Genomic DNA, 12,548 nt, shown 5'->3' with positions numbered 1-12,548 from the left:
ACAGGAAGGATGTGGAGGCTTTGGAGAGGGTGCAGAGGAGGTTTACCAGGATGTTGCCTGGTATGGAGGGGAGGTCCTACGAGGAGAGACTGAGGGATTTGGGGTTGTTTTCGCTGGAAAGAAGGCGGCTAAGAGGGGATCTTATTGAAACATATAAGATGATTAGAGGTTTAGATAGGGTGGATAGTGATAGCCTTTTCCCTCGGATGGAGAAAGCTAGCACGAGGGGGCATGGCTTCAAATTAAGGGGGGGTAGTTATAGGACGGATGTCAGGGGTAGGTTCTTTACCCAGAGGGTGGTGAGGGATTGGAATGCCCTGCCTGCTGCGGTTGTAAATGCGCCTAGTTTGGGAGTGTTTAAGAGATCCGTGGATAGGTTTATGGACGAAAAGGGATTGGTTTAGGTTAGAGGGTCATTGTTTTTTTTTAACTGGTCGGCGCAACATCGTGGGCCAAAGGGCCTGTTCTGCGCTGTAATGTTCTATGTTCTATGAAGTAGTTGTGGCCAAAATGAGGGGGATTGAATATAAAAGTAGGGAGGTCTTGCTGCAGCTGTATAGGGCACTGGTGAGGCCGCAGCTGGGGTACTATGTGCAGTTTTGGTCGCCGTACTTATGCAAGGATATTTTGGCCTTGGAGGGAGTGCAGAGGAGGTTTACTAGGCTGATGCCGGAGTTGAGGGGGTTGAGCTATGAGGAGAGGCTGAATAAACTAGGCTAGTACTCATTAGAGTTTAGAAGAATGAGGGGAGATCTCATTGAAACATATAAGATGATGAATGGGATGGATAGGATAGAGGTGGAGAGACTCTTCCCGCTCAGAAAGGACAGTAGGACTAGGGGGCACAGCCTCAAGATAAAGGGGGGGCGGTTTAGAACGAAGTTGAAGAGGAACTTCTTCACTCAAAGGGTGGTGAATCTCTGGAATTCTCTGCCCATTGAGGTGGTGGAGGCTGCCTCACTAAATATTTTTAAGACGTGGGTTGATGGGTTTTTGATAGGCAAGGGGATTAAGGGTTATGGGGAGAGGGCGGGAATATGGAACTGAGCCACGACAGATCAGCCATGATCTTATTGAATGGCGGGGCAGGCTCGAAGGGCTAGATGGCCTACTCCTGCTCCTATTTCTTATGTTCTTATGTTGTATAATTTCAAGAAGAAATTAGGTATAGCTCTTGGGGCTAAAGGATCAAGTCATAACCAGGGGGTGGAGGCAGGCATGATCAGGCTAGCAAATTTGATGATCAGCTATGATCAAAATGAAAGGCAAAACAGGCTCGAAAAGTCAAATGGCTTTCTCCTGCTTCTAGAACAAGGAACAAAAAGCAGTATAGCACAGGAACAGGTCCTACAGCCCTCCAAGCCTATGCCAATCATGTTGTCCTATCGAGACCAACTGCTCATATCCTTCTATTCCCCATCTGTTCGTGCGTCTAAATGTCGCTAATGTACCTGCCTCAACCACCTCACCTGGCTGTGCATTCCAGATCCCACCACCCTCTGTGTAAAAAACTTAGCCCGCACATCTCCACTAAACCTTTCCCCTCTTGAACTTGTGCCCCCTAGTAATTGTCATTTCTGCTCTGGGAATAAGCTTCCCACCGTTCACCCTATCTATTCCCTACATAATTTTTATAAACTTCTGTCAGGTCGCCCCTCAGCCTTGGGCTTTCCAGGAAGAACAATACCAACTTATTAAATGTCTCCTCATAATTAATACCCTCCGTATCAGATAACATCCTGGTAAACCTCTTCTGTACTCTCTCCAAAGCCTCCATATCCTTCTCGTAGTGTGGTGACCAGTATTCCAAATGTGGCCTAACCAACATTTTATATAACTGTAACATAATTTGCCAACTTTTATAATTGATGCCACATCCGATGAAGGCAAGCAATCTTTCCACCTTTTCCATCTGGGATGTACTTCAAAGGATCTGTGGACCTGCATGCCCAAATCTGTGTGTCTATGCTCCTGATAGTTCTGCCATTTGTTTTTTAGTTCCCAACTAAAGTGGATCTACCAAAATGCATCACCTTGCATTTGTCTGGATTAAATTCCATTGCCATTTCTCCACCCAATGTTCCAGCCTATCTGTAGCTTGCTATATTCTCTGACAATCTTCATCACTATCTACAACTCTGCAAATCTTACTTTCATCTGCAAACTTGCTTGTAGACATAGACATAGAACGGTACAGCACAGTACAGGCCCTTCAGCCCTCAATGTTGTGCCAAGCTTTGTCCAAAACCAAGATCGAGCTATCCCTCTCCCTATCATTCTGGTGTGTTCCATGTGCCTATCCAATAACCGCTTGGAAGTTCCTAAAATGTCTGACTCCACTATCACAGCAGGCAGTTCATTCCACACCCCAACCACTCTGAGTAAAGAACCTACCTCAGACATTCCTCCTATATCTCCCACCAAGAACCTTATAGTTATGCCCCCTAGTAACAGCAACATCCACCTGAAGAAATAGTCTCTGAATGTCCATTCTATCTATCCCCCTCATCATCTTATAAACCTTATATATAAGTTGCCTCTCATCCTCCTCTGCTCTACCCTCCAAACCAGTCAGCATCCTGGTAAATCTCCTCTGCACTCTCTCCAGTGCTTCCACATCCTTCTTATAATCAGATGACCAGAACTGCACACAATATTCCAAATGTCATCCTGTACAGTTGCAGCATAACCCCACAGCTCTTAAACGCAAACCCCCGTTAATAAATGCTAACACAATATTAGCCTTCTTCACGGCTCTATCCACTTGAGTGGCAAACTTCAGAGGCCTGTGGATATGAACCCTAAGATCTCTCTGTTCCTCTACATTCCTCAGAACACTGCCATTGACCCCATAATCTGCATTCAAGTTTGCCCTACCAAAATCAATCACCTCGTGCTTATCAGAGTTAAACTCCATCTGCCACTTTTCGGCTCAGCTCTGCATCCTATCAATGTCTCTTTGCAGCCTACAACAGCCCTCCACCTCATCCACTACTCCACCAATCTTGGTGTCATCAGCAAATTTACTGACCCATCCTACAGCCCCCTCCTCCAAGTCATTGATAAAAATCACAAATAGCAGAGGACTCAGCACTGATTCCTGTGGTACGCCGCTGGTAGCTGGTCTCCAGTCTGAAAACTTTCCATCCACCACCACCCTCTGTCTTCTATGAGATAGCCAATTACTTATCCAATCTGCCAGATTTCCTTCTATCCCACACCTCCTTACTTTCTTCAGGATCCTACCATGGGATCTTACTAAAATCCATGTATACAACCATCAACTGCTCTACCTGCATCTATACACTTAGTTACCTCCTCAAAGAATTCAATCAAATTTGTGAGGCAAGGCTTACCCTTCATGAATCCGAGCTGACTATCCCGGATTGAGCTGCATCTTCTAAATGGTCATAAATCCTATCCCGCAGGACCTTTTCCATTAACTTACTGACTACTGAAGTAAGACTAACTGGCCTATAATTACCAGGGTCATTCCTATTTCCTTTCTTGAACAGAGGAACAACATTCGCCACTCTCCAGTCCTCTAGCACTATCCCCATGGACAGTGAGGACCCAAAAATCAAAGCCAAAGGCTCTGCAATCTCATCCCTTGCCTCCCAAAGAATCCTAGGATATACCATGGGCGGCATGGTGACACAGTGGTTAGCACTGCTGCTTCACAGCTCCAGGGACCCAGGTTTGATTCCTGGCTTGGGTCACTGTGTGGAGTTTGCAATTCTCCTCGTGTCTGCGTGGGTTCTCTCCGGGTGCTCCAGTTTCCTCCCACAGTCCAAAGATGTGCGTGCGAGGTTGATTGGCCATGCTAAAAATTGCCCTTAGTGTCCTGAGATGCGTAGGTTAGAGGGATTAGCGGGTAAGTATGTAAGGATATGGGGTAGGGCCTGGATGGGATTGTGGCCGGTGCAGACTCGATGGGCTGAATGGCCTCTTTCTGCACTGTAGGGTTTCTGTGATCCTATCTGGCCCAGGAGACTTATTGACCTTCAGGTTTTCAAAATTGCTAATATATCTTCCCTCAGAACATTTACCTCCTCCATCCTATCAGCCTGTATCACACTGTCATCCTCAAAAACATGGCCCCTCTCCTTGGTAAACACTGAAGAAAAATACTCATTCATCGCCTCTCCTATCTCTTCTGACTCCATGCATAAGTTCCCACTACTGTCCTTGACTGGCCCTAACCTCACCCTGGTCACTCTTTTATTTCTCACATAACAGTAAAAAGCCTTGGGGTTTTCCTTTATCCGACCCACCAGGGACTTCTCATGCCTCCTCCTAGCTCTTCTAAGCCGTTTTTTTTTAAAGCTCATTCCTTGCTATCTTGTAACCCTCAAGCAACCCAACTGAACCTTGTTTTCTCATCCTTACATTTGCTTCCTTTTTCCACTTGACAAGACATTCAACCTTGTTTGTGAACCATGGCTCCCTTACCCGGCCATTTCCTCCCTGGCCAGCTATGTTTTCTTCCAAGCCATTTATCTATATTACAAACAACAGAGGTCCCAGCACTGATCCCTGCTGAACACCACTAGTTACAGACCTCCATTTAGGAAAACACCCTTCCACCATCAGCCTCTGTCTTCAATGGCCAAACCAGTGCTGAATCCACCTAGTTAATTCACCCCCGATCCAGTGAGATTTAACCTTTTGCACCAGCCTGCCATGAGGGACCTTGTCAAATGCTTTACTAAAGTCCACGTAGACAACATCCACAGCCCTTTCCTCCTCAATTATTTCTGTCACCTCTTCAAAAAAAAACGCAATTAAATTAGTGCACCATGACCTCCCAGATACAAAACCATGCTATCTGTCGCTAACAAGACCATTCAGTTCCAAATGTGTCTTGATCCTATCTCCAAGAATCTTCTCCAACAATTTCACTATCATTCATGTCAAACTCACTGGCCTATAATTACCTGCATATTCTTGCTACTCTTCTTAAATAACAGGATAACATTGACTATCCACCAATCTTCTAGGACCTCAACAGTGGCCAGTGAGGAAACAAAAGATTTTTGTTAGAGGCCCAAAAATTTCATCTCTTACCTCTCTCAGTAATCTGGGACTATGTCTACATTAATGCTTTTTAATTACTTAACACTTCCTCACTTGCAATGATGAATCACCCTAAAGGGTCCCACCGCACCCCCCCCCCCCCCGCCCCCCCGAGACATCGACATGTCCTTCTCCTTTGTGAATACTGATGTAAAGTACTCATTAAGGCTCTCACCCACTTCCTTTGGTTCTACACATAATTTCCCTCATTTGTGTTTAAGTGGACCAACTCTTTCTCTAGCCATCCTCTCGTTCTTGGTATATGTATAAAATGCCGAGGAATTCTTCTTAACCCTGTCTGCCAAGGACATTTTGTGAAACGATTCTGTCCTTCTAACTCCTTGTTTGAGCTCTTTCTACTTTCCCTGTATTGTTCAAATGCTTCATCTCTTTTCAATTGCCTAGACTTCATGAATGCATCCTTTTTGTTTTTGACCAGACTCAGTTTCCCTGGTCATCTACAGTCCTTGCTTTTCAGAGGCACATGCCTGTCCTGCACTCCAATCAACTGCTTCTCAAAAGAGACCCACTCTATGCACCATTTCTTTATTTTGTTGTGACTACTACGATGGAAGACTTAATTGAATGTGAGTTGTTTGAAGATTGTGACTTTGCTACTATACCAAACACGAATGATACAGAATGAAGAAGTGTCAACTGAGGTTCCAAATCATACTTCTCGGTTCAATCACAGCTGTGCTACACAACCAAAGAGGAATAGATCCCCTCCTAGCAACTTTTACATTCATTGTATATAACGAGTAATGGTGCATAGTGCTGTATCTAACTATTAGTAATCCCATGTATAGTATCAAAGTAATTTGTTGTCACCACCACAGAAGCAAAGTGCAAGTGATGTTATATCTTTAAGTGGTTGTTAAGAGCCAGTCATATCGTGTGATGGTGATGTAATCGGGATTCTTTACAGGGTGCTGCCGTAGAGTCATTTTCTACTCAGTACAGGCAACATCTACCATAAATTGGTTGATGTCATTTTGAATCTGCGTGAGAAAACCACATCTTGTATCTTCTGTTCAAAACCCATAAACATTAACATAGTTAGGGCCGTACATGGGTCAGGGCGGACGGTGCACTCCGCGCCCGGCCTCAGGGCGGACAGTGCGCTCCGTACACTGGTTGAGTGTGGAAGACAGCACTCTGCACACGCAATCTGTCTGGATAGGGGTCACAACATACATGGGGTCAGTGTGGCCACAGGTCATAGGGCCAGTGTGGACATGGGTATTCTGTCTCAATATGAACAAAGAACAAAAACAGCCCGGGAAACAGGCCCTTCAGCCCAACGAGCCCGCGCTGCCATTTTAACATTACCAGTCCCCCCTCCACCCATGACCTTTACCTATGCTTATGGCATTCCACATTGAGGGAAAACCTCCAATCAGCCTAATAGCACATCTTTGGGAGGAAACTGGAGCACCCAGAGAAAACCCACGCAAGCATGGGGAGGATGCGCAAACTCCCACAGACACTGGCCCAAATCCATGTGTCTGCACAGCAAACAGTGATAGTCACTGAGCTGTCGTGTTGTCCAGCATCTGGTCCAGTTTAAGCGTACACTAACGACATGAAGTACTAGGCTATTCTCGAACATCCAAGAGCAGCCCTTGTACGACCCATCACGTGTATGCCCCTCGTTGGACAACAAGGCGGACTGACTTAAAACCTGTGAATTAAAAGAGAAAAACATTAGTATCATTCCACATCCTTATACATTACCAGGGACGTCCCAAGGCTACTGAACCTTATTTAAAACAGTCTCCTATATCCCTCCATCTCCAACCCACACATGTGCCTGTACAAGTAACTCTTAAACAACTTCAACGTACCTGCCTCCACCACCTTGCTTGGCAGGGCATTCCATACCCCCACTACCCTCTGTGTGAAAAACCTCCCTCTAACATCCGTGTTATACCTTGCCCCCCTCACCCTAAGCCCGTGGCCCCTTGTACTATGCATTTCCAACCTAGGAAAAAGCTTACCACTATTTACTCTATCTATACCCTTCATAATCTTATAAACCTCTATTAGATCTCCCCTCAGTCGCTGTCTTTCAAGGGAAAACAGCCCCAATTTGCTCAATCTTTCCTCATAACCCAGTCCTTCCATACCAGGCAACATCCTGGTAAACCTCCTCTGCACTCTCTCCAGGGTCTCCATGTCTTTCCGGTAGTAAGGCGACCAGAACTGGACGCAGTACTCCAAATGCGGCCTAACCAACGTTCTGTATAACTGCAACATTAGACTCCAGCCCTTATACTCTGTACCCCTTCCTATAAAGGCTAACATACCATAAGCTTTTTTCACAGCCTTCTCCACTTGTACTGCCACCTTCAAAGACTTTTATGACGACTAACTCACTTGTTTCACTGGAAGTCTGGTTTGCAACTGAGATTCAAAATTGTCCTAAAATAGATACACAAATCCAAATCCATCAAAATTCCTGGAATCGTTATCTGTACTGTCTGCAACTGGGGATAGAGATCCCGAAATACGTATCTAAATTGTGTACACCACAAACATGTGGACAGGGCTCACTCTGTACATGGGGTCAGTGTGGACAGAGGTCACTGTACACAGGATCAGTGTGAACGGGGGTCACTCTGTACACGAGGTCAGTGTGGACAGGGCCCATTTTGTACATGGGGTCAGTGTAGACAGGGTCACTCCATACGTGGGCTCAGTGCAGACAGGGGTCACTCTGTATATGGGGTCAGTGGGACTGATGTTGTTTTCAACTCACTTGTTTCTCTGGCTTCCTGCTCTGTGTCTCTCGTCTTAAAATTTCCTAAAATATAAAAAGACAGCATCAAATCCACCAACAAATCCTGGGATTGTTCTTTACACTGTCTGTAACTCGTAAATGACTCCCTGAGCTTCATGAGATCGTTCTCTACACTGTGTAACTGGGAAATTATTCCCCATGCTACACAGGATCATGCTCTACACTGTGTGTAAATTGGATAGGTCTCCTTCAGAAACCCAGTATCATTCTAAACACTACGTTACAGGAAAACAGACCCCTGAGATTCCCGATATGGTGTGTAACACATCTCTGTTCCTTTAGCAAATGGTGTGATTCTGTACACATGTTAATCTGTGGACAGTGGTTAATTTATAAGAACATAAGAACATAAGAAATAGGAGCAGGAGTAGGCCATCTGGCCCTTCGAGCCTGCCCCGCCATTCAATAAGATCATGGCTGATCTGTCGTGGCTCAGTTCCACTTTCCCGCCCTCTCCCCATAACCCTTAATCCCCTCTCTTATCAAAAACCCATCAACCCGCTTCTTAAAAATATTTAGCGAGGCAGCCTCCACCACTTCAACGGGCAGAGAATTCCAGAGATTCACCACCCTTTGAGTGAAGAAGTTCCTCCTCAACTCCGTTCTGAACCGCCCCCCCTTTATCTTGAGGCTGTGCCCCCTAGTCCTACTGTCTTTTTTGAGCGGGAAGAGTCTTTCCACCTCTATCCTATCCATCCCATTCATCATCTTATACGTCTCAATGAGATCTCCCCTCATTCTTCTAAACTCTAACGAGTACAAGCCTAGTTTATTCAGCGTCTCCTCATAGCTCAACCCCCTCAACTCCCCTCAATTTATAAACAGGTTAAAGGTCTGAACGTGTCATCGTTTACTTTACTTCAGAATAAAAACATCAGGAAAAATCTGCACACGTGGCCAATGCGGAAATGTGTCCCAGGGTCAGCGTGGACACAGGGCTCCCAGGGTCAGTGTAAACAGGGGACACAGGGTCAATGTGGACAGGCAACACTCTATAAATGGAGTCAACGTGGACAGGGCACATACTGCACATGGAGTCAGTGTGGACAAGAGTCAATCTATCCAGGGAGAGTGTGTACAAGAGGCCACTGGGTCAGTGTCAACAGGGGTCACGGACAGCTTGAACAAAGAGTCAGTCAATCCGGCGTCAGCGCAGACTGGGGTCACTCTATATATTGGGACAGCGTGGACAGGAGTTACAGGATCAGTGTGGATGGAGGTGGGGGGGGGTCCCACGGTCAGTGCAGATGGGGGTCCCAGGGTCAGCGCAGACGTTGATCCCGGGGTCAGTGTGGACAGGAGTCCCGTGCTCTGTATAGACAGGGGCCAATCTAAATGGAGTCAGCATGGACAGGGGTCACACTGTACAAATCAGTTTGGACAGAGGTCACAGGCTCAGTATAGACAGGGGTCACTCTCTCTCGATACGATCGGCTAACTTAGTTGTTTCTTTGGAAGTCTGGTTTGTAGTTGAGATACATAATTGTCCAAAAATAGGTAAACACAAATACAAATCCATCAAAAATCCTGGGATCGTTCTCTGCAACTGGAATAGAGATCCCACAGGGTAGTGAATCTTTGGAACTCTCTGCCCAATGAAGCAGTGGAGGCTGTCTCGTTCAATGTGTTTCAGTCACAGATAAATAGATTTTTAACAAATAAAGGTTATGGGGAGCGGGCAGGTAAGTGGAACTGAACCCACTATCAGATCAGCCACGATCTTATTGAATGGCTGAGCAGGCTCGAGGGGCTAGATGGCCTACTCCTGCTCCTATTTCTTATGTTCTTATCCCAAAATGCTTATTTACATTGGGTATGCCACACCTGTGTGTACAGGGATCAGTGGGGTCAGGGGTCACTCTGCACACGGGGTCAGTGGGGTGAAGTTTACTTTCTATCATCAGCAGGGCTAACTCACTTGTTTCACTGGCTTCCTGCTCTGTGCTTCTCGTCCTAAAATTTTCTAAAATATAAAAAGACAGCATCAATTCCACCAACAAATCATGGGATCGCTCTCTACTATGTGTAACTGGGAAAAGGCTCCCCGAGCTTCATGACATTATTCTCTACAGTGTGTAACTGAGTAATTACTCCCAATGCTACACAGGATCATTCTCTACAATGTGTGTAAATTGGAAAGGTCTCCTTGAGAATCACGGTCTCATTCTAAACACTACGTTACAGGAAAACAAACACCTGAGATTCCTGACATTGTGTGTAACAGATTTCTGTTCCTTTAACAAATGGTGTGACTCTGCACATGTTAATCTGTGGACAATTTGCAAATGGGCTAAAGGTCAGAAATGGTTCACAGTGTACTTTGCTTCAGGGGAAAAATAGTGATTGAAAATCTGCAAATGTGGTCAGCAAGGAAATGTGTCACAAGTTTAGGGTGGACCGGGCTCACAGGGCCAGTGTGGACGGGGTCACTCTGTACACACAGTCAGTATGGTCAGGGGTCACAGGTTCAATGTGAATCAAAAAAAAATTAGATTTCTATTGGGCAAAAGATGGTCATTTGGCCCATTGAGTCTGCACCAACTACACTGCTACCCAGGCCCTATTCCGAGAACCCCATGCATTTACCTTAGCTCGTGCCTGGACGCTAAGGCGCAATTTAGCATGGCCAATCCATTTAACCCACACATCTTCGGACCTTCATTGAGTGGATAAGAGTCACAGCATCAGTGTGGACAGGGGTCACTCTCTCTCGGTACGATCAACTAACTTACTTGTTTCACAGGAAGTCTGGTTTGCAGCTGAGATACAAAATTGTCCTAAAATAATTAAACACAAACACAAACCCTTAGACTGTTCTCTACAATTGGGAATAGAGATCCCAAAATACGTATCTACATTGTGTATACCACACCCGTGTGGACAGGGCTCACTCTGTACACAGGGTCAGTGGGGGTGAAGTTTACTTTCTATCGTCAGCAAGAACTAACTCACTTGTTTCACTGGCTTCCTGCTCTGAGTCTCTCGTCCTAAAATTTCCTAAAATGTAAAAAGACAGCATCAATTCCACCAACAAATCATGGGATCGCTCTCCACACTGTGTGTAACTGGGAAGAGGCTCCCCAAGCATTACGGGTTCATTCTTTAAACTGTGTAAATGGGAAACTACTTCCCAAGCTATACAGGATCATTCTCTACAATATGTGTAAATGTGTAAAGGTCTCCTTGAGAATCATGGTATCTTTCCAAACATTACAGGAAAATGGCCCTCTGAGATTCCCGACATGATGTGTAACAGATTCCTTTAACAAATGGCGTGATTCTGTACACGTGTTAATCTGAGGACAATGGACAATTTACGAACAGGTTAAAGGTCAGTAATGGGTCACAGCGTATTTTGCTTTGGGGGAAATAGGAAAATTCTGCACAAGTGGTCAGTGTGGAAATGTGTCACATGTTCAGGGTGGATCGAGGTCACAGAGTCAGTCAGTCAGGGTCACAGGATAAGTGTGGACAGGAGTCACAGGGTCTGTGAGGATGGGGTCACAGTGCCTGTGAGGACAGGGATCACAGGGTCAATGTGACAGACATTGTGAGGGATCCTCTTGGAATGAGTGATCACAATCTGGTTGAATTTCTAATACAGATGGAGGGTGAGAAAGTAGGGTCCCAAACCAGTGTCCTCTGCTTGAACAAGGTGGAGTACCATCGGATGAGGGCGGAATCGGCTAATGTAGACTGGGAGCGCAGACTAGTTGGTGGGACAGCTGAGGAACAGTGGTGGATTTTTAAGGAGATTTTTCTCAGTACTCAGCAAAAATATATTCCAGTGAAAAAGAAGGAATGTAAGAAAAGGGATAACCAGCTGTGGGTAACTAAGGAAATAAAGGAGAGTACCAAATTAAAAACAAATGCATACAAAGTGGCCAAAGTTAGTGGGGAAGATTGGGAAAGCTTTAAAAAACAACAAAGAACTATTAGGAAAGCAATAAAGAAAGATAGATTATGAAAGTAAACTAGCACAAAATATAAAAACTGATAGTAAAAGTTTTTACAAATATATAAAACAGAAAAGAGTGGCTAAAATAAATGTTGGACCCTTCGAAGATGAGAAGGGGGATTTAATAATGGGAAACGATGAAATGGCCGAGGGTTTAAACAAGTTTTTTGTGTCAGTCTTCACAGTGGAGGACACAAATAACATACCAATAATTGACGGTCATGGGACTGTAGGGGGTGAGGACCTTAAAATGATCACTATTACCAAAGAGATAGTGCTGGATAGGCTAATGGGACTAAAGGTAGACAAGTCCCCGGGTCTGGATGGAATGCATCCCAGGATACTAAAAGAAACGGCACAAATAATAGCAGGTGCGTTAGTTCTAATTTATCAAAATTCGCTGGATTCTGGGGAGGTGCCAGCTGATTGGAAAACAGCTAATGTAACGCCACTGTTTAAGAAGGGAGGTAGACAAAAGGCACGTAACTACAGGCCAGTGAGCTTAACATCAGTAGTTGGGAAAATGCTGGAATCTATCATTAAGGAAGAAATAGCAGGACACCTGGAAAAGAATGGTTCAATCAAGCAGACTCAGCATGGATTCATGAAGGGAAAGTCATTTGACGAAGTTACTGGAATTTCATAAAGATGTAACAAATGCGGTTGACAGAGGGGAACTGGTGGATGTGGTGTTTTTAGATTTCCAGAAGG

The 12,548-nt window shown here is 45.1% G+C and overlaps 1 protein-coding gene across 6 annotated transcripts in view; it reads right to left on the bottom strand.

Annotated features, from left to right (window-relative positions):
• Positions 1 to 12,548, bottom strand: part of mical3a (microtubule associated monooxygenase, calponin and LIM domain containing 3a) — a 422,657-nt gene that overhangs the window by 234,485 nt on the left and 175,624 nt on the right. For 2 of the 6 annotated variants that reach the window (XM_080190576.1, XM_080190578.1), the window contains one exon: positions 7,838 to 7,882. The exons of 3 other annotated variants lie outside the window; for them this stretch is intronic. In XM_080190576.1, the coding sequence (XP_080046702.1) occupies positions 7,838 to 7,882 (45 nt within the window). Of the gene's footprint in view, positions 1 to 7,837; positions 7,883 to 9,797; positions 9,843 to 10,611; positions 10,657 to 12,548 lie in introns of all 6 variants that reach the window. One more of the 6 variants, XM_080190575.1, reaches the window with a different exon arrangement.

This window comes from Carcharhinus amblyrhynchos, chromosome 6 (genome assembly GCF_965287045.1).
Source record: "Carcharhinus amblyrhynchos chromosome 6, sCarAmb.v2.hapA, whole genome shotgun sequence".
Classification (NCBI taxonomy): Eukaryota; Metazoa; Chordata; class Chondrichthyes; order Carcharhiniformes; family Carcharhinidae; genus Carcharhinus; species Carcharhinus amblyrhynchos.
This window is presented reverse-complemented; position numbering and strand designations above follow the sequence as displayed.